This window comes from Daphnia carinata, chromosome 4 (assembly GCF_022539665.2).
Source record: "Daphnia carinata strain CSIRO-1 chromosome 4, CSIRO_AGI_Dcar_HiC_V3, whole genome shotgun sequence".
In the NCBI taxonomy this organism is placed as follows: domain Eukaryota; kingdom Metazoa; phylum Arthropoda; class Branchiopoda; order Diplostraca; family Daphniidae; genus Daphnia; species Daphnia carinata.
This window is the reverse complement of record NC_081334.1, coordinates 6,583,792-6,604,331: the sequence shown is the minus strand read 5'-3', so window position 1 is coordinate 6,604,331 and position 20,540 is coordinate 6,583,792. Positions and strand designations below refer to the sequence as shown.

At 40.4% G+C, this 20,540-nt stretch overlaps 2 protein-coding genes, 3 long non-coding RNA genes and 1 pseudogene across 6 annotated transcripts; 1 reads left to right on the top strand and 5 right to left on the bottom strand.

The window, feature by feature from the left end:
• Window positions 1–2,924: 2,924 nt before the first annotated feature.
• Window positions 2,925–4,315, top strand: LOC130687722 (uncharacterized). The gene is made up of 4 exons (XR_009000232.1): window positions 2,925–3,026; window positions 3,083–3,272; window positions 3,324–3,586; window positions 3,649–4,315. It is a non-coding gene; the product is annotated as an uncharacterized LOC130687722 (long non-coding RNA).
• Window positions 4,316–5,544: 1,229 nt separating this feature from the next.
• Window positions 5,545–9,254, bottom strand: LOC130687687 (Ca(2+)/calmodulin-responsive adenylate cyclase-like; annotated as a pseudogene).
• An 84-nt stretch (window positions 9,255–9,338) lies between these two features.
• On the bottom strand, window positions 9,339–11,086 carry LOC132087745 (uncharacterized). 2 transcript variants are annotated; one of them, XR_009420915.1, is made up of 7 exons: window positions 10,959–11,055; window positions 10,841–10,873; window positions 10,685–10,758; window positions 10,462–10,563; window positions 10,023–10,100; window positions 9,595–9,869; window positions 9,339–9,514 (listed from the first exon to the last, which is right to left on the bottom strand). It is a non-coding gene; the product is annotated as an uncharacterized LOC132087745 (long non-coding RNA). The 2 variants fall into 2 exon arrangements; XR_009420914.1 differs by having other exon boundaries at window positions 10,685–10,873; window positions 10,959–11,086.
• A 3,625-nt stretch (window positions 11,087–14,711) lies between these two features.
• LOC130687724 (uncharacterized) lies at window positions 14,712–15,198 on the bottom strand. Its single transcript, XR_009000234.1, has 3 exons — window positions 15,009–15,198; window positions 14,842–14,939; window positions 14,712–14,780 (listed from the first exon to the last, which is right to left on the bottom strand). It is a non-coding gene; the product is annotated as an uncharacterized LOC130687724 (long non-coding RNA).
• Window positions 15,199–15,969: 771 nt separating this feature from the next.
• On the bottom strand, window positions 15,970–18,016 carry LOC130687709 (transcription initiation factor IIB-like). Its single transcript, XM_057510886.2, has 6 exons — window positions 17,819–18,016; window positions 17,573–17,759; window positions 17,420–17,511; window positions 17,265–17,360; window positions 17,037–17,197; window positions 15,970–16,969 (listed from the first exon to the last, which is right to left on the bottom strand). The coding sequence occupies exons 1-6, from the start codon at window positions 17,929–17,931 to the stop codon at window positions 16,692–16,694; spliced, it is 927 nt and encodes a 308-aa protein (XP_057366869.1). The 5' UTR covers window positions 17,932–18,016; the 3' UTR covers window positions 15,970–16,691.
• A 299-nt stretch (window positions 18,017–18,315) lies between these two features.
• On the bottom strand, window positions 18,316–19,680 carry LOC130687710 (tol-Pal system protein TolA-like). The gene is made up of 4 exons (XM_057510887.2): window positions 19,462–19,680; window positions 19,334–19,398; window positions 18,703–19,266; window positions 18,316–18,628 (listed from the first exon to the last, which is right to left on the bottom strand). The coding sequence occupies exons 1-4, from the start codon at window positions 19,493–19,495 to the stop codon at window positions 18,506–18,508; spliced, it is 786 nt and encodes a 261-aa protein (XP_057366870.1). The 5' UTR covers window positions 19,496–19,680; the 3' UTR covers window positions 18,316–18,505.
• Window positions 19,681–20,540: the final 860 nt, after the last annotated feature.

Sequence of the window (20,540 nt, the reverse complement as noted above, 5' to 3'; positions counted from 1 at the left end):
GCTACCCGTAAGTTTTTGTTGTTCCTTTTTGTATCTAACGTTAGTGTTAGTGTTGCCAAACAAAAAAGTTGTTTGGCGAGGAAAATAATAATATTAATTATTATTATTATTATTATATTATTTATTAATTATTATTAATATTATTTATTGGCGAGGAGGCAACAAGTATATATAGCGAACAAGTATATAGAACCGTCTGGCCACGCGTGGCGCCACTTCCCACACATTTCAATTCTGCATTCGTTTTAGGCGCTGGAGGTATTGCGCGCTGACAGGCCGTTATTATAGTAGGCCATGTGAGTATGCCATGAAAGTAACAGGGATTTTTCTGGGGATTTTATTTTTTTTAAATAGGGATTTATGTCCCCAGTCTGGCAACGTTCTAGGGATACCACTTTGCGGAAAGTGGAAACACTGGTAGTGGGGACCATTGTCTTGTATGTGGTCGCTGGGATGTAGAGAAATTTATCGATGTGTTACCTATGCATTTTTACAACCTAGCAACGCAGTATGGATTAAGTTGCTTCACAAATGGGTAAAAAAAGTGTCCTAATAATGTGTTAAATGTATAGTTTAGGTTCTAAGGTGCGTTGAACTTATTCTTATATATTGTATCGCATATACGTCAGGTGGTCCGTGCTGTAGGGTTAACGGTTTTACCTCTTCGTATCAGTGGCATCAAGCCATTTTAGATGTAAAGTTGTTGGCTGTGGATAAATTGTATTCAACTGAAAGTATTGGATGATTAAAGTTCATTTGGAGGTGATTTGGCTAAGGTAAATAAGTTTGGGTACTCTTGTCTTAACTGCCATATTTCAGGTCATAAGTTGTACTTGATTTGTTTTTACAGATTGTCACATATACCTCTCATATTCCATGCTATATTTCTTGTAGTTGTACGTAATGGTATTAGTTGCATTCAACCGTTTAAGAGGGTGATGCTGTTCACTTTTGATAAAGTTCGTCTGGTAGAAAGTATGGATGATGGAAGCACATTTTGGAGGCTCAAGCTACTTGATTGTCATAACACATCAAAAACATAATTGGGAGGTAAAGATGAGGTAGTAAAACCAACCGTGTGGGGTAAGAAAAAATTATTATGCTAATTATCATTCAATAGGATAAATAGTAAAAATTAAACAATTTCCCTAGTATGTCTGACCATCTGCTTGAAATGATTTTAGGTCATCCAGTGTTACAGACAATAATGTATAGAGATGTTCTAGAAATAAATACTGAAGTGTCCGGTGAAGAATAAAATTGGTGGCAAGACATGTACAACAGGTAAACTCATTCCAATCAAAAGATCTCAGATGAAAAGATATGTAAAAAAGTGATGTCCAGATTTTGCTATGATGCATTCAGGAAGGGGCCTTGCTTCCCTGAAAGAATGAGAAATGAAACGTGGGATTCCCTGGAATAGCTGGCTCTTCAGTAAAAGGTTTGTTTTTGTCTTGGTTTTATGTATATATATATATATCATTTTTCCTAATGTTCTTTCTTTTGCATGTACCCCGCAAACTCCATAGGACCTGGATATAAATGCAAACGAGGCAGGCGATAGCGAAACGGAATGTACTGCCGTCTAGTTCACCTCTTGTTACACCGGTATTACATTTAGTTTTGCAATCCGATACATTTAGTAATGTTTTAACGACTATGAGAAACAGCAGACTTCTGTCTTGTTCAACAGAAGGAGTGTCAAGCACAAGTACTGAAGAAAAAACTACGGAGAGCCTAACTTGACGCGAGAAGAGTCAAAACAATGGCATTAAACTGACGAGTTTTTCGAAAAGAACGACTGATTTGAACTGCCATGGCATAGCAAACGGGACTTCTACCACCTCTACTTCATTCAACTTTCAACCGTGGATTGATGTTGCAGCAGTACTTCGGACAACCGACTTGAGATCTGCACAACCTTCGCAATCAATAAAAACGCCACCAAAGAAGATGGTGTGTATTGTGAATTACAACGTACAGCATCCAACAGTTCCAGGATACCGAAAGGCTCTACTGTACTTCTGACGTATTGCTTCAATGAAGTTTGAAGAGCATAACACATCAGACAGCCAATAGCTAAATGCCGTAAGTATGAGAATTGAATAATGCTTGCTGAAATCGTTGTACATCATTTAGAAGTCGTAGGATAAGTTAAGAGTAAACGTAGGTTATTCGTTGCAGAACGTTTTCTAGATCTGTGACATTTCCACACTTATTTCTATTTCAGATATTTAAACACCGATTATTTTCATATCATATTGGTGTTACATGTGCTCTGATTTAATCTCCATACTTTTCTCGTTTTTAATTTGACAGAAGACACATAGTGGAATTCAGTCTGGAGAAAATATGCAGCTGTTTGTAGGCAGAAAGAGAAGGTAAGAAATGATAATCGCGATTTAGGCAAAATTATATAGAACATTACATTCTAAATGTACTGTTTCATTTTGTTTGGCTTCTCGTGCTAAACCGTTCATGCAAATGCGGTTTAAAAAAGAAAGTTCAAAGAAAAGGGGCTCAAAAATAAGCCGACATTTTGGACAAAAACATGTAAATCGCTGTACATTACAGATACTGTTGGGTATTGGTGGGCTACGCGAGTTAAAAGCCTCAGTCTACTAATACTAGCCACAATTGGGGAAGGGGGGTTCAAGCTCAAGAAATTATTTAACGAATTCAAATCACTGCAGTTTACGTCTTAGAACAGCAAGGTTTGTAATTAAAAAAACACCATTGTTCTGGTTATTAATTTGAAAGTAAGATGGCGCTGCTGTGCCCCTAAGGTTTGTTGGGTTTGAGTGTTTGGTAAATGTATTATATTTCAATGTTAAGTTCAAGAAAATCAAATGGTGTGCTACCAACTGTTAAATGTTGTTATACTTTAAGGTATTTTGGAAGCTAAGTACATCAAATGGTCTAATTGTTTGATAGTGAGGATTCTTGTGACCAGCTGTTTCAGTTATCAAACAAGCTAAACCAATCATGTTTGCATTCACAAATGCTATTCTGCTTATCACTGAGAGGTACAAAATATGTTTTTTTGCTAATAAAATCCCATTGGCATGATTTTTCTTTCAAGATTTTGCCTGTGATACTCAAATTGCAAATGATACAATGGAAGTGATGCAAATGTTATTGGTTGAAATTCCCTGGTTTCATTTGTTGGGTAATGGGTATGCTTGTGATAAGCTATGCCAGCTGTCAAACCGGCAAACTGTAAGCAACTAATGACCTGCAACCCAAAACACTATCCTGTTGATCGCTGAGAGGTATTAGACATATTTTTGCTTTTAGAATTCCATTTAAGACTTCACTTTTAGGTGTAACTCTTCAAACTTGAATTGGAAAGGATAGTGCCCGTTTAGAAAAGTCAACGGTGATGCAAATTCCATGGGTTGGAATACAATCGTTTGATGCTGCTACTCCATATTCACTCATGTTCCATAAGTTGTGGTCCAAAAAATGGTTAACCCACCATTCAACAGTCTTTTTGGCATTTAGATTTGCCTGGAACTGTCAGCTTCTAAAAAAAGAACACAAAAATTCTGGCCTCCAAGTTTTACCCCAATCAAGCCATCTAATTGTAAGTTCCATTTATGATTGTCCATTAAATACATATTTGTTATATTGTCCGTTGTTTAAAAGAGAAAGTAACAGAAGACAAGCGATGGTCTGGAACAATTTACCACGGAACGTCTTGCAGTGGTTTTTTGTGGCATTTTGCTTCCTCGTTGCTGGATTCATCACCTCGTCTTCGCCACGCCCTTCTTCAACTTGCCCGTCAACCCGTCCTCAACTTGCCCGTCAACCCGTTCTCAACTGGCCAGCCCCACCGTTTTTAACTCGTCCATGACCCACATCTTCTACTCGCGCATCGACCCGTCGTCGCCCCGCTGGTCGCCCGATCTTCTCCTCGTGGTCGCCCCGACATCCATTTTTCTTGGTGGTATCGTTGTGTTTTGTACTGTACTGTATTATGTTAACTAACCCATTGGCTGCCACCCACCCTCTTTGATCCCCTTTTTTTTTTTAGCGTGACAGGGACGGGCCGCGCTGTTCTGCCCCATGGTCTAGCTGCCATGGGGTGGAGCAGCGCCACTGCCCAAGATTGGCCACACGGCCTGTAGGCAATGCACCGTAGGGAATTCCCTTGTCCGATGTGGCTGATGAGACCTGGGGTGTGCATTCCCGGAAAGGTCTCATCGCCGTGTCAGCCCGGACTTGTCCTAGGGCAAGTCCCATTGGCCGCTATCCCTATGATAGCGGTGGTAGCGAGTGTAGTTAAGGGTGGCGTGGCAGCCAATGGGTTAGTTTTAAGTGTATTTGTGTATGTTTATATCTTGTATTGTATGTATATAATGTAAAGTGGTGGATATGAGGGTGGAAGGAGGGAAAATAAAATGCATTTTACATAATTTATTTTCGTATTTATTAATTTTTTTTTTATCTTGGACGAAGTGGGGATCGAACCCAAGAATTCTAGCATGCCAATCACGTGCTTTACCTGTAACCTAATCACGAGCTATTTCATATTAACAGACATCTTATAATAACTTTGTATGCAGTTCATTTTAACATAGCCATCAAAATTTAAAGCTTAGCATGTAAGGACAGCCATAGCGCCGAGGTAGCGCGCTGGGCCGGAGTGTGAAAGGTCTATGGTTCGATTCCCAGACCGGATGCTATTGCTTCACTGCCAACGGGCGGACGAACTTTCCTGTCCAGAAAAAAATCTGGGCAGAAAGCATCCGATGATCGAGAGAAATGAATTTTTGCGATTTTTCGTTATTTTGACAATTAAAGGTAAGTTTTGAGGAAAAGCATGTCGTGGCGACTCTGAGTATTGAACCTTAGACCTTCAGCTTCTGAAGCCTGTGCTCTTCCACTGAGCTATTTCACATATTTTAATACTACTTTTTTTTATAGTAATTTTAGGAATGATTTCTGGACTTGGAAAAAACAGGAGCACTTACCTTCGATCTATTGAACCAGTGATCAGGCAACGGCTTGGCTGTCTTGGAAAATCGAAGCCATGAGACCACTTGCCTTTTCGAATACCAGACAACGGCTTGGCTGGCTTGGAAAACTGAAGCCAGGACTCAGGCCACTTGACTTTCCGAAGACCAATACCTCATATAGCAGAAAACCTTTTTTTTTTTTCTCAGACAGGTGTTTTATCATTTTGCCGTCAGCTGTACGTCAAACCCAGTGAAAGCGAAATGTGGACTTAGAAATATTTTATGAAACACTTTTTTCTTGCCCCGTTGGCAATAACAACATTCAGACACATGCTGGGAATCGAACCACAGCCTTTTGGCTTCCTTTGCAGATATTTTACTGGTCTTACTTTCACTACATATACGAAACTAACCACCATTTTTTATTTTATTTTTTTTTTGTGATTTTGAACAACGTGTTTACAATTACATAAATATTCTGTTAGCAGTGCCAAATTTAGAATAAAATTTGGATCTGTTATCAGGATATTTTCGACTCAAAGTTTTTAGTTATTTAGCATTAAAACATATTTTTTAGATAGTTTAAGAAGAGCCAAACATTAATACGAATATTTTAAGAAAATTTATCTACCATTGAGATGAATACCACTCGTTGCAGAAGGGTCTTCAGTTTTCTAGTCTTGAAGTCTTTTGTGGTCTTGAAGTACTTTCTCTGTCCTGTCACAGCATAAAAATGTATCGTAGCCAATGGAATTAATTTCCAGAAGATCATCTGTTGCTGGTGCTGTGGTTGCGCTGACTGGGCTGCCCGAAGCTGTGGGTTATGTGCTGGGAAACGCGGCGAATCCTGTCTTCACCGCCAATCAGCTGTTTGCTGGCTGCGGCGTCCAACGACGCCTCTTCATACAGGTCGTCCGAAGCTAAGGAACTCGGACCGTAATTGTCGTATTCACAATCATACAACATGCTATTCGCCATCTTATCTGAAATTGCGAGAACCAGTAAAGTTAACGAAATGGAACCAAAATTGAATTGAATGAAAACGTACTTGAGCCGACCCCGGAAGCGGATGGATTCGTGTACGTTTCTAAATTAAGAATAGATTCTGAAGCGAAGAATCGGGAGGAAGCACGAGAACTGAGACTCGTGTCATCAGCCATATCAAAATTGCCAACAGGGATTCAATCGTTTACCAGTGAATTAATGCCACTCAATGCTCCTGCAAAAAGACAATCCATTATTAATGCCATCCATTTGATAGAGTTTACCTCTCAAGGTGCTCTTACCTTCCGCATTCGTCAGCCGGCTTCGTTAAATACGGAAAGATTCTCCATGCCTGCGTCATCGGCCGTGAAGCCCGTCGATTCGACATCGCTGGCCAATCCAAAATGGAACTTGCGCCAGCGATTATGGCCCAGGTTCCTGCCGTTGCCTAACGAATTTAGATGGTTGGATCCGAACAAAAGACCTTGAGGATAATGTTGATCTTGCCCGTCTTCGTTGCTATCATCGTCGGAGAGATCGTCGTCATCTTCACTCCACTCGGACTGGCTAGTTTCCGCCTGAAGGGCCGCCGCGCTGGCTAGGATTTGACGGACTTGCTCTTGTTCCCTCTGCACGTCAACGACCACCTCCCCCCGTTTGCGCTCGTCGTCCGTCGCATTTTCGTATTCACTTTTCTTGGCCTGGCTTTTAAGACTAGGGAAGAGACCTTCTGACCATGTTGGACTACTTAAATCCAAAATAGATCTGTGAAACAATGAACCAATTAACAAACAGCACAACCTTCCCATTGATTTAATAATTACCTGCTCGTCTGCAGTTTAGATGATGCGGGCAACTCTGAAAGGCCTTGAGAGGATCGAACTGTTTCGCCCGCAGCTGGCGTCAGTTGAAGCGACATTTTGTTTTCTTGAGGATCGAAGCGTAAGCCAAAGACGCTACCGATTTCTGACGTGCTACTGGGTCTACAAACAGCTGAGCTGGATTTGGTGCCGTCGGAGCTAATGACGAGCAATTTGGGTGGTGAAGGCAGTTGAGAGCGTTGCTGTTCTTGTTCTGTCGTTTCGCCTTCTTCTTCGTCATCATCTTCGGCTTGCGCTTCCGGTTCGTCGTCGTCAACAAATTCGAAACTTGCACACGGTTCTACTGCGCACGATTCAGCCATCAGATCAGATTCAGCGCCCGTAGTACCCGATTTCATGGAACGATTGCTACTTCCGGCAGTCGTCAAGTTGGCCGTCGGTACTTTCAACAAATGCAAATCTAAATGACGAAAAACAACGTTAAGATATACGTCATTAATTAAGATAGAGACGCTGTTTACCTTTCAATTCAATCGACTCTGCCGCCGGTGCAGCAGCCGTAGCTGCTGGACGTGCTGGAGTAGGGACAGATGGTACAGCTTCAGGTCGATGGCCGTTCGCCGTGAATTCCGCGTTCATGTGGGATCAGGCTTTTTCAATGTCAAGGCTGAGTGGCAGAAGCGAAGGAATTCGGAAATTAGGATGAAATCTAGGGTGTCCGGGGTCGTGCATTGGGCTGCGTTTTTCTCGACTTGTACTGCCACCACTGCCGCTATCACTCCTTCCAACCGGCCTCAGCTGCATTAGACGGCCAGCCATTTGTTGCTGATGATTTTGCTGTCGAATTTGCTGGTGGACTAACGCCAGCGACGTTATGACTCCACCGTACATCGACGCTATCAAATTCGAATTGTGATGATTGGGTTGTTTCATCATCATCAGCGCAATATCATCGACGCGAACAGTGGCTGGCTGTTTCGGATCGTCAAGAAGTAATTCATCCTTTCACCTTGACACGCCCACAGCATTGGAATTCATAGGGCTGATGTCTCAACACCTGATACACCACTTCCTTTACCTTCCAATTGCAAAACATAAAGTTACTCCAATTGATCATTCAGATTTCCGGTGTAAATACATACCTGAGTGTGATTAGGCAATCCAGTGGAATCCATACGACTAGCTACATAGACTGTATTGCCCCAAATGTCGTACTGGGGCTAACGGGCGCCTATGACTCCGACAGGTCCAATGTTCATTCCAACACGCAGTGTGAAACTATTGTACGAATTCTCGTTGATGCAAAGGAGTTTCTCATTCATGGCGAACATGAATTCAACGAGCGTGGCCAAGTGAAACTGGCAGTCACATTAGAATCGGTTTCGAGCTGCCCGATGCGCATATCCGGCATGAGACCGACAGCGGCCATATAAGTCGATCCGACCGTCATGATTTTGCCGATCGAACGGAATCGTTCCTCGCCCAGCGATTCGTCAAAATCGGCGATAACCTCGTTGAGAAGTCGTAGGCATTCAACTCCCTGATTAATGCCGTCCAGCTCGATATAGAGCTCGTGGAAGTTGGTGCTGGACGCGAAAAGAACGCCCACTCGTGAATAACTCTGATGGTACAGTTCCAGATTGCTCCTCGTGTTGTGGCCGTCTTGGCCGAGAAAATGCTGGGCCACGTCCGACGGCAGTAAATTGAATAGGATGCGCCGATTGCTGTGCTGCAACGCGTCCATCTCCTGTTTCTCCTCTTTAGTTTGGCTTTGCCACAGGAAATCTAGACGAGCCGTCCACTCGACTTGGCGTCCATGCAAGATGACTCCCAGCAGGAGGAGTAGCAGCTGTAAAGAGTCCATAGCGCTCAAAGGGATCAGCGTTCCAGTGCGAGCGTCATAGCAGTCGAGGATGGGCCGATGGGTCAGGTGGAAGAGCAGCAAATAGACGGATATCGCCAGAATCAATACGATGCCTTTGACTACGACAGGCAAACGCAAAAAGATGGCCATGTCCGAAAGCCGAGTACGCCGGACAGGATGATGTAGTGCGGCAACGGGCAACTGCGATGGTCTACGACGATTGCGCCTGCGGCAGATGGCGTGACATTAGACGACACGATGCACACGTTTTCGGGACGGCAAGTGAACTGAGCAAAAATCAATCAATTATTGTCGCTTGAATTCTTAAATATGAAACAATTAAAATTAAATAAATACCACGTTGACTTGTGCGACGGCGAATAAGAGGACGATAGTAAAGACGGTGTTGGCTAGCCGGAAGGCAAAGGCGTGCGTCACATTCCAACGCAGCCATCGGAGACGGGCGGCCAAGAACATCACGAGTAAGACAGCAGTCCAGACGAGAGCCGTCAAAAAGAGGAGAAGAAGAACGAGCATCCGAGGCAAAACGGCCACCTGGACACCACCCAAAAACACAACAAGACCAGACTGCAACCCAACGAACTTCCGAAACTGCTATCCGCATCCGTTGGTACTATACTTTAAAAAATCCAGTATTTTACAAAACCATTGCTTGCACAAAAGAACACAGATGGGCGTTACTTGTTCCTGTTTGAGCGAGTCACGGAAGCAGAGGGTTAGTGCATGGACATGATTGGATTTTTCTTGTCCCATCGAACGTGCCTCGATCGCCTGGGCTAAAAATTTGTTGACTCTATTGGCCGGTTGATGTTGATGGCAACTGGCATGGCCCTTTTTAGTGGCCGTTTCGACATGTCCGTCACCTTGTTTTAATGCAACCAAAAAATAAACATGAAACGAAATTGGATGCGCGTTATTTATTTGATATTTTTTTACGCGTTACCTTTTTATAGCCAGCCATGCTAGCACCGGAATTGTGACAATTGGCCGAGTTCTGTTGATGTTGCGTGTTGACAGAATGGACGGATGGAGCGGCGGCAATGTTGGAAAAGGGCACTTCCACCGAGTATTTGATCGAGTGCAGCAGCTGGACCACCACGTTGGAAACATTGCGGAACGATAATTTGCGACGTTGATTGCCACCCGATCAGCTGCCAGGTCCGCCCGGCTTGCCCGATAGCGCTACTCACCATCCATCAGCGTGTTAAACAAGAGCGGCTGCATGTTGTTGTGCGTAATGTCGATGGCGAAAGGCGAGGGCACAAAAATAAAAAGGCGGATGGACGGGAAAGTGGGGGTGGGGAAGTGATAAAATTGTTTAAGTTATATGATAGAAGTCGGACAGGTATATAAGTTGACGCTATTACCTACCCTAAAATGCTGCATTTGTATAATGAATTCAAAGTCTCTCATCATCCTAAGTGTTGTTATTCAGCACAATAAAATTATCTACCAACAAAGAATAAATAATGATTCAATGCATATTCTTCATATGCTACACACCCATTCAATAAATTTGATTGCCCTAAGACACCAGATAAAACAAAGAATTAGAACAAACTTTAGAAAGGACATTGTGCATGCAAAAGCAGAAAACAAATAACATAAACCTTTCAAGTACATAACTTGCTTCTTTTCCCATTCATGAGTCATAAATTTCACATTTTCACCACGAAGTGTATTTGGTTCTGTAGGCCATAGCCCTGACGCCTGCAAGGAGGCTACGACCCAACTCTGAGATTCAATCGACCCCACTTCCGATAATACTCTAGAATTTTAAACAATAAATTATATTTTGTTTTTCACATACCTTTCCAGTAATTTCGCACATTCCCCCCTTGGCAACTGTGGATGAGTTGGGTCAAATATTTGGAGTTTTCAATTCATCGCAAGTTGACGACCCCGAAGTAATCTACATTAAGTCATATAAGTACATTAAGTACAATAAGTCATTGTTCTACATTAAGATATCCAATCATTCTGACCATTCTGTATGAAAGAACTGGCAATAACATAACAGCATTCCATCATACCTATTCCACATCAGATCGTGGTTATTGAATTGCTTCACAATTCTTTAACACATAGTGAAAACACAGGCAGGTCCCTTGAAACAGGTAAACGAAGAGGTAGTTACACATTTGCATACGTAAATATAAATTCTACGCAAGATGCAAAGGAAAGACAACCTGCTCCACATTAAAAGCTGTTTAAGCTGTCATCTATGAAAAAAAACGCGCTAGCATTACGTCAAATATTCGATTTATTTCAAAAACGGTTAACTTAATGAAAAAATAACAATTTTACCGGAATCAGCATTAAATTTCGAGTATATCGTGGGATATTCAACCTATTCCGATGAGTGTCAGTTCTTGAAGACTAATATAATGCAGATATGGGCAGCACTACTCGTGGCGTTCGTTGCGGACTTTTAGAGAACCCTCTTATGTTCTGCTCTCAGCTAACCTCTCGTGTAACCATGGCCTACTATAATAAACGGCCAGTAAGCGCGCAATCGCCTAATAGTTAGTTTCACAATACTGTTCTTTAGCCATCAAATGTTTGTTTTTATATGTTTAGTTTTGTTTGTTTGTTCTTTTCTCCTGAAATTTCTAACGCAAAAACAGGCTCACTGTTTACTGGGGTACACGAGAGGTGAGCTGAGAGCAGAACATAAGAGGGTTCTCTAAAAGTCCGCAACGAACGCCATGAGTAGTGCTGCCCATATTTGCATTTTATTATGGCAAAATTTTAAGCCCGACTAAATAAGGTCGGGCTTAAAATTTTTTTTCTTCAAGAACTGACACTCATCGGAATTGATTGAATATCACACGATGTACTCAAAATTTAATGCTGATTCCGGCAAAATTGCTATTTTTTTCATTAAGTTAATCGTTTTTGAAATAAATCGAATATTTGACGCAATGCTAGCGCGCCAGTACGCTACAGCGCTAGCGCGATGCAACCGAAAAAATGTTTAAGCCCGACTAAGTCGGGCTTATTTAGTCGGGCTATTTAGCCGGTATTTTACCGGGCAGATTTCTCTACTAGAAAAGAAGGCCGAAATTGTTTTTTTTGGGGGGGTAAAACGGTTTGTCATATTTTTTTCTCTTCTGTTTTTTTTTACACTTATGCAAAAAACTATGGTCCCAATGAAAAAATAAACTTGATTTTCGTAATTTTCGTTGAATTCTGAATCGACACCTTTTATTTGTAATTATATCTAGAATTTTGCCAAAAATGAAAAGTGGGAAAGCTATACCCTTCTCACTTTTGTCAAAATTCTCCTGATCAGATTCACAATACTTGTGGTTTAACCATTACATGTTTGTTTTTAAATCTTAATTTTTGTTTTTTCCTGAAATTTATGATGCAAAAACGAACTCACTGTTTACTGATAGGCAGGAAACGTCAGCTGAGAGCAGGACACAAGAGGGTTCGCCAAAAGTCCGCAACGAACGCCACGAGTAATGTGGCCCATACCTGCATTTAATTATTTTCTTATTTTTATACTTATATAAAAACCTATGGATTAAAACAAAATTATCGTATCTTGAGATGTATTTTCTTATTTCACAATTATCAAGTCAAGCTGTATTGTCGTTCACTACACAACTCGCTTTTTCACCCTCATCGACAATGCTTAGTAACTAACGAAAGAGTCGGAACAATTGCTGTCGAAGCAAAATTCAGCTACATGCATTGAGTCATATGTTGATGAGTTGTGATATTGTTCTGCAATATCTGGCACCCCAGTAATGTTAAGTTCAGTATTATCATTGACGACTTGCGATGGTACGAGAACGTTTGCATCAGGGATATTTCGGCCATATCCTAGGGTCTCATAAAAAGGCAGCACATCAGCCACAGCGTCATTGAACTCAGGCTGCGCAATATTATGCATGGTGGCGTCGGGATTTGATAGTGGGTTCAGCTGGTTAGACGTCATCGAATTTTCATTTATAGAAGCGTAGTGTGAATGCCAATAAAGCCAGATATGTTCATCTGTTTTGACATTATTCGTTTCAGCATTCTTATCGACTCCCACTTTCCTGGATGATTCTTGACATTCTTCTTTGGATATAACTGCTTGAAGTTTACACTTTGGTTTCCCCGGCCACAATTTGCGCCACAATCTTTTATACCACTGGGTAGATTTTGATTTCACAGCGAATTCTGGATTTTTAAAAGCCATTGCAATGTCCGTGACTTTTCGGGATTCAATTCTACAATAAACCGGAAGCTTTTAAAGCCAGTCAAGTGAGTTGACAGAAAATCTATCTAAACAAGCAAAGAACTTTTAATTCTCAGATATGATTAGGAAGCACTTACCAAAATCCCCTATTGTTCATGGTATAACGAAGTTTTTCACTTATAGTTCACACATCCTTTCTTTAGTGAGCGTCGAGGAACAACGCAAATGTACACCAAATCTCAACAACAGTGAAGTTCCATTGAATATGGCCTTATATGGTAATGTGCAGAGTCCTGTTCGTATACTATAATGTATGGGAAGGTGTCAGGTGACTGGGAGTTCTAGAAATAACGGCCAATTGTTCGAGAGCAAAAAAACAGAACTTTACGTGTCTCCAACTAATTATGGGTATTTACCGTTAAATGATATCGCGACGTACAATGCTGGTAAACAAAAACACCCTCATTTGCTTTGCTTTTTCCTCTTTCCAACACTCTAAGGCGTTCAAGAGGAACACATGGGAAATGAAATTACCTTCGTTACACCAATGTGAAAATCCAGACAAAACATTTCTGTTTGACGAGACGAACCGTTCCTTTACTATTGAATGTTGGGCCGATGCGAGCAAAATGGGCGTCTAACAAACAAATGAACGACATTATGAGCACAACAACAAACGAAATTCAGTTGCAATTGAACGAGTACCTTAACTCAATGTTACTGCTGTTTGGAAGCTTCTCAGTAGTTCACCGACCACGGTGACGAAATAAGGACTGCCGAGATTCATGTTCTTCTATGGCTCTGGTATAAAACTGATTTAACAGAAAGTTTTATGAGAATTATTGCACTTTTCCCTATTTTCTTTATTTTTAGTTCAATATTATTCTGTCCAGTCTAGGGAGCAAATAAATTACAACGCCCGAGTGGATCCAGACTGAAATCTGAATAATAGAAAAAAAACGTAATACCTTATACTTTTCCTTCACCTTAAACCAATTTTCCCGGTATTAAGTGAACCAAAAATAAAAAAGACGTTGCGACGCGGCCGTTAGAACCAACTAATGCATCGTTGATACTGGTCAGTCCTTTTGAAAACGAGCCTAACCTATCGACGACATTGCCCTCTTCATTTCATTTGGATTATTTAAAAACTAACTTACCAAGCGATCTTCTTCAATCAGGAACACTAAAATTCAAGATGTAAGTTAACCGTAAAGAACGATCTTAAGCCGAACATCCATGGTCTTACCAGCCCAAATGTGGGAGCGACGATGCGTAAGTATCCCGTCTTATCGTTAGGGAGCAATTGCAGAAATTCCATTTGTGGATCGCCTAGTTGGATGACAGAAATGCGAAGTTAAGCACGTATTGTAGTAGAATTGTAGTAGATTGAAGGTAAAGTAGGTATTGGGAGTGAAAGATTGTAAACAGGGAAAAATAATAAACAAAGTAGCTAATATGCTCCTGGGATCAATAAAAAGCTAAAAAGTTGAATAAAAACATGCAAATACCTCACTGCTTAAGCATAAGCGGTTTTCAGCTTAATTTTACCATTTCCCTAAACATTTTTTCGGGAAAGGTAGGATTCGGAAGCATGTTACGCGTATATAAGGTGGCAGGAAACACTTCAATTAACTGTCATTCAAGTATCTTCCTTTGGAACAGTACTTCGTCATACGGCCACAGCAGGAAGCACCGTACTTTAAGGTAAGTAGATTTTGGCTTAATTTTCTTTACTTCAATCGCAAGTTTACTAGTAAATAAGTAAAGATGTTGTAGAGTAAAAGCTGAAAGCCTCTGTGGACGCAAACGCGCATGAATAACTTTGTCATTTTATACTACTGAAACAATGTGTGATGTCTTACCATATTACTAGTGTGCTTGGTGCAGCTGTGGAAATACTTTGTTGCATCAGTGTACAGTTGTACTGGTATCTAAATAAACATGATCAAATTGCTATTTTGCAATTTGAAAATTTTTTTGAAGTTATGTTACTTATTGGTGTGTTGGTTGTTTGTCCAACGAAGTTTGAAAAGCTTATTGTTTACATTCCTATGACTGCTCCTCTTCTGTTTACAATATTGTTTGCTTTCCTGTAGACATAGTTTTCCTTTAGCCAATTTTAATAAACAAAAACTGAAACAAATCTTGTAGATATTTACCTTTAAGTGCTACTTGTAAAAAGCACTGGAGCCAATCAACATTGTTGATTCAATTCATTTTCTCAGACAAGGAGGCATGTTATTTCAAATGATTTTCAACAAGCAGCGTCTTTCCCACTTTCAGCTTTTTAGCTTGGGGCACAGACTATAAACTACCTAGTGGCTTTAGAGTTTTGGGTGGACTCACAGATGATCTGTTTCGCTGCCAAAAGGAAAGAAATATTAATGTGGGAACTTATGATTTAAAAAGCTGTAATTATGTATACCTTCTGCATCATTCTTCAGGTTTTCAAAATCTTTTGACATACACCCTAAAGATGTTTTGAAAATAACCTAAAAAGAGTTATGGTTAACTTACATTTTCTCTTCTGGTTGTTTTTATTTGGATTTTTTTCTCAGAATCTTGTCCTGGGAAATTATATTATTGCTAAATTTTTGGGTGCCACAAATTTACAGTTGAATGATGGAATAATTCATCACCTCAGCCAGGATGAAACAAGACAGACTTTACAGTGTCTTGAAAGACTATGACTAAGATCCACTTTCTGTCTACTGCTTATGGGAAAGCCATAGCCAATATGTAAAGGTGGTGAAGCCGAATGTCTTTGGCAGAAAGAAAATGTTACTTGATTTTTAATCCTTATGGCGAATCTTTAATGCATGATTCGGAACATCGACGTCCATATCTGAAAAATTTGGTTGTTAAATGTTTCAGCATCCTGAGACTCTAAAAACAAACAAAAAAGTATTATTTCAGCAAATTACTACGTAAAATTCGGTAATAAGTCGTCACATAGTCCGTATAATAAATTTCAATTCTGATGAAGTTGATGCTGACGCGATAGTTCTTTCGTTTCTTTCGTCTTTCTCTTCTTTCGTTTCCAGTCGTAATCTTTTCTAGATTATACGTAGGCCAACTAGAAAAAAACACGCTGGAAAAGATTAAAAATAAGTAAATTAAGTTTTTTTTCTTGCTGTATTCAGCTCCTACAAAACCGAAAGGATTCGAACTTATGCTTCAGCTTGGCTTATGAACATTGGACATCAATTAAACAAAAGAGACCGTCTGGTAATAACTCAATGTAAGCATAACAGGCACTCGTTTTCCGATTTAGATAGGTTAAATCTAGATTACATACATATAAATAGCGGCATTCGTTAGGAAACCGTTGTGGCACCTATTCCAGCCCATACACGTGTATAACAAAACGACAACTAACCAGAAGAATACAGGAAGCTTGTCCCTTAGTACATGACCTGTACCCATAACATGAAAATTTGTTTTAAAGAAACGAAGATGACAGAGGCAGTGTGGTAGTTAGTTTAACGATAACCGAATAGTAAGAAAAGAGCAACAACGTTGGTGATAGTTGCGTGGGCCAATAAGCTTATTTTCAAAGCCATATACCTAGAATTTGATTTAGTCACTGCTAAAAAATTTTCGTTAACTCACCTTATTGCTACACCGCGCCGTAATCGTAAAAATTCTAAAATCTACTTTTCAAAGAAAAAAAAATATCGCGAAATTTTGTACGGGAGTGTCAACAACATTGCAAGCTAGCTGAAACAGATAGGATTTTGGACAGATGCGGATTAAGTTTTCAACTATTTGAGCATATCAAAAAAGATGTAGAGATCAATTGGCATGGATAAGTAGCAATCACTGAAAAAGCTCTACTTCGCTTAACGTTGAGGAAGCTGACTAATTATTAATTTGAAATCCGCAGGAAAAAGCTCTGCAGCACGCGGGTACATTAATTCATACGACTGGCGAATGGTGACATCAGCTACTCCTGCAATATCACCTATTTCCTTCTTTGTCAATTTCTTATCAGAGGCGTGGGAAGCCATGTAGATTGCTGCTGCAGCAACCGAGATCGGCGAACGTCCAGGAACTATATCAAGCTCCACTGCTTTACGACCGATATGCGATGCGGCCCGTTGAACCATTGATGGTAGTCCTGAAGGGGAACAAGTTATACATAACTGCTACATCAAACCATAAATATTAGCCGTTGTAGCAGTTACCAAGATTCGAGCAGAAACGTGGCATAAAATCCGAAGTCGTGATTATGTCAACCGAGGTCTCTAAGGCTTTGAGAATCAACTTAAAACATCTTCCAATCTCTTTTTTGCCTATCTTGCTGACAGCACAGATTTCTTTGAAAGTTCGAGGGACACCTTCCTGCCTTTTTAAATTATAAAATGATATGACCACCAAACAAAAGGACTATGTTTATTTATCATGGTTTTTACCTGCATGAAATGTAGAGACATGCAGAGGCACTAGCATCTGTGCTGTGACCCTTCAAATTCTTTCCATCATGAACCTGCTTGAAAAGGTTGTTTGCTCTAATGTTCAAACACAAATACAAATTTATGTTAAAATTGAATACAAAGTGCATAGTTACCTGTCTACAATTGTCCTGGGTAAGTTAATACGATCAGCCATGTTGCTTATTTCTTTGAAGGCATTCACAAGGGCCCGATCAGAGCTGCTCATCTGATGAATGCATTGTAAAACCATGTCATATCTTTGATTGTAAGTGTTCAAATGATTATACCGTTTGTCTATTCTTATACACTGTACCCCCATTTTCATCAAACGAGACACCACTTGTACTGGGTCCAATCATTGTTGTTAGATTAGTTCCATTTAGCAGAGTGTTTTCGGATGCACCAACTCGCGAGGGATCTGCATTACCTGCTTCATTACTGAAAGTTCGCCACTCTGAACCAACATCGACAACCCTGATTAAACACATAACAATAAGTTAACGGAAAACGACGAAGGCAAACTAATATCTAACCTGTCCCCTACAACAAGTCCACATTCGGAACAAATCTGATCACCGGCTCGATAGTCATCTACCAAAGGAGCATCGGGATGTGAAGGGCAAAAAATCATACCTCCTGACGCCATTATTCGTGAAGGAAGAAAATTTAACAACCTAACCTTACTCGAGCTTGTGATGAACTGTTATAATGTTATTGCTCGTGGGGGCACGTTTTTATTGTGGTCACGTGTCATACAACAATGCTTTTAAGTTAAGGGCTGCACTATAAGACGAATTTGCCAATTTAAGTTATTTGCTTATTTGTGCTTTTTCGTTTTTTATATACGCTTTTTTTCTAATAATAATTTAAATGTGGTTAGGTGGTTCATTTTTCTCCAAATATTGAAATATAATAACAGTATAAAAAATAACTTATGAGACTTAGTCTACTGATTATGTGTAAAAAAATACCGAGAACAAAACATTTGTGATTTGCAAACTACACTGGTTTAACACAAACAAAAATATAATCATGCTCTAATAATATGTATTTCTGATAAGTTTCATAGCTGATATAATATACTCTATATACGAGATTATGATCCACATATCTTAAGAACACGGTTTTGAGCCCCTAAAAAAGAGCGCGCTTTTCAGCGATGAGTTGAAATGCGTTACATTAAAGGAAAAGGTTAAGTTTTGGGCGTTTTAATTCACTTTTTAATAATGTGAACCAGCAGATACGTGGCTAATGGTTTTCTGCACTGTTGTTGTATACGATCCCTGGGCATGTCCATTTCCTACAACAGCGTTAGCTTGCGCACCCTGGGCAGCAGAATAAGCCTAATCAACGTTTGAGAAAAAGAGCACGATTGATACAAGGATAAGAATTAATACAGTTTCCGAGCTTGCTGTACCTTATTGGCCGCAAGTTGGGCACCGGCGAGATCAGCTAGAGCAGACTGATGTTTGGCAAGTAAAGCTTGTGCATTTGCTTGCGCTTGATAAGCCATTTGGGACTGTGAGGCTTGTTGAGCCTGGGCAGCATGTAAGGAAGCAATGGCGGAAGCAGCGTGGGTTTGGGCAGCTTTTGCTGCCAAAGTCAGCGCCTGAGCCTGTTGAAGAGCCTGTAATTTGGTTGCTTCAGCTGCCTGAACAGCTTGGGCAGCTTGAGCAGCCTGTGCCGATTCCGCAAACGCGGCGGCCTGTGCTGCTTGCGCCGCTTGAGATATTTGGGCGGCCTGAGCTTGCTTTGCAGCTACAATTGCTTGAGCTTGTTGGGCAGCCAAAGTCGCCTGAGCGGCAAGGGTAGCTTTAGCCTGGTGCGCAGCCTGGGCTCCAGCGGCGTACTGTGCATTATGAGCTGCCTTTGCAATGTTGGCAGCTTGCTGGGCAATCGCAGCAGCGCCCACGGAACCAGCTGCGTGTCCACTTCCATAACCTCCGCCAGTTACGTATTCATTTTCGTAACCACGTTTGTCCTGCATCAGAAGTAAATTTCAGTGGCAGACAAAAACATAAAACCATTGTAATACATGACAAAATTACCCTAGAAGTTTCCTCTGCACTGCTGGCCTTTTCCTGTGGTGTGGCAGGAACCAGTGTAATAAAACCTAAAACAGTTCAAACAGCTTAGTACGCGAAAATACCAGAATTTAGAAAACGTTCGCTGATACCAAAGATTGCGATCAAAATCAAGGTGGAATTCATTTTTCTATAGTACTTTGATTGGGCGACGATTAATTTGCTAAACTATGATTCTTCGGCAAGTGATGGTCGACGAATGTATACGTTCGGAAGGCACGAATTTACTTTTTATAGAAAAATCCAGATGCAGTTGATACTTGATCGTTAAACCTCGACACGTTCAAGAATTGTTATTAGTGAACCGGAACGTTTCATTTGTTCATGTAGTAAAGAGAATTCGTACAGGGAATTGCTATAATGGATATGTTATCACAAAAGGAATCGCGGCCACTTTCCATTTCAGTTTTCTCTATGTCAAGTTCCGCGGTTTAAGTAGAAAGCGAAAAAATTAGGTCACACTGAAAAAGATCTGCAGATAATGAAGTACGACCGTCAATCTATTCATAACGAAATGAAATTGGGCGCGCTTCTGTAAGACTATTCAATGGTTCACGTAATAATAATAATAATAATAATAAACAACCTACCATTCAACGGCAGTCGTTGCTTTTTTCTTACCAGTACCACTAACACTTTTAAACTATAGTGTGACATTTCACACAAATAGTTTTATGCTGGAAAATATTTATGGCGCCATTACTTTCTAAGATACAGCTTTCTTCTTGGCCTTCGTTTGAAAGGAATGTGACAAACAGGCAGCTAGTAATAGAGGGCATGGCTCAATTTAAGTACAAAAGAATCAAGGCAGCACATTTGTTATGCTCTAGTTCCTTACAAAACGAAACAAGCAAGCTTCCGTATTCATCTTATAACGTAAAAACTTAGATAAGAATGCAAGTCTACCAGGAAGCGTGTCTAGGCTATATGTCAAAACTCAAGATCAATGCTTGGTTGAAAAAGAAAGCATTTTTCTTTGTTTTCTCTTTCGCTACCAACTTTTGCTATACTTATTCCAAAAGGAAGAAAATCGTTATGACGACAGAACTTAGCATTTAGCTTACACGATGTGAATTACGTAAAACTAATAATCGTATGAAACCAGCGTCATGCTCACGTCCAAAAGAAATAAAAGAAAGAAAAAGAATAACTTAAAATAGCGCACCATCTA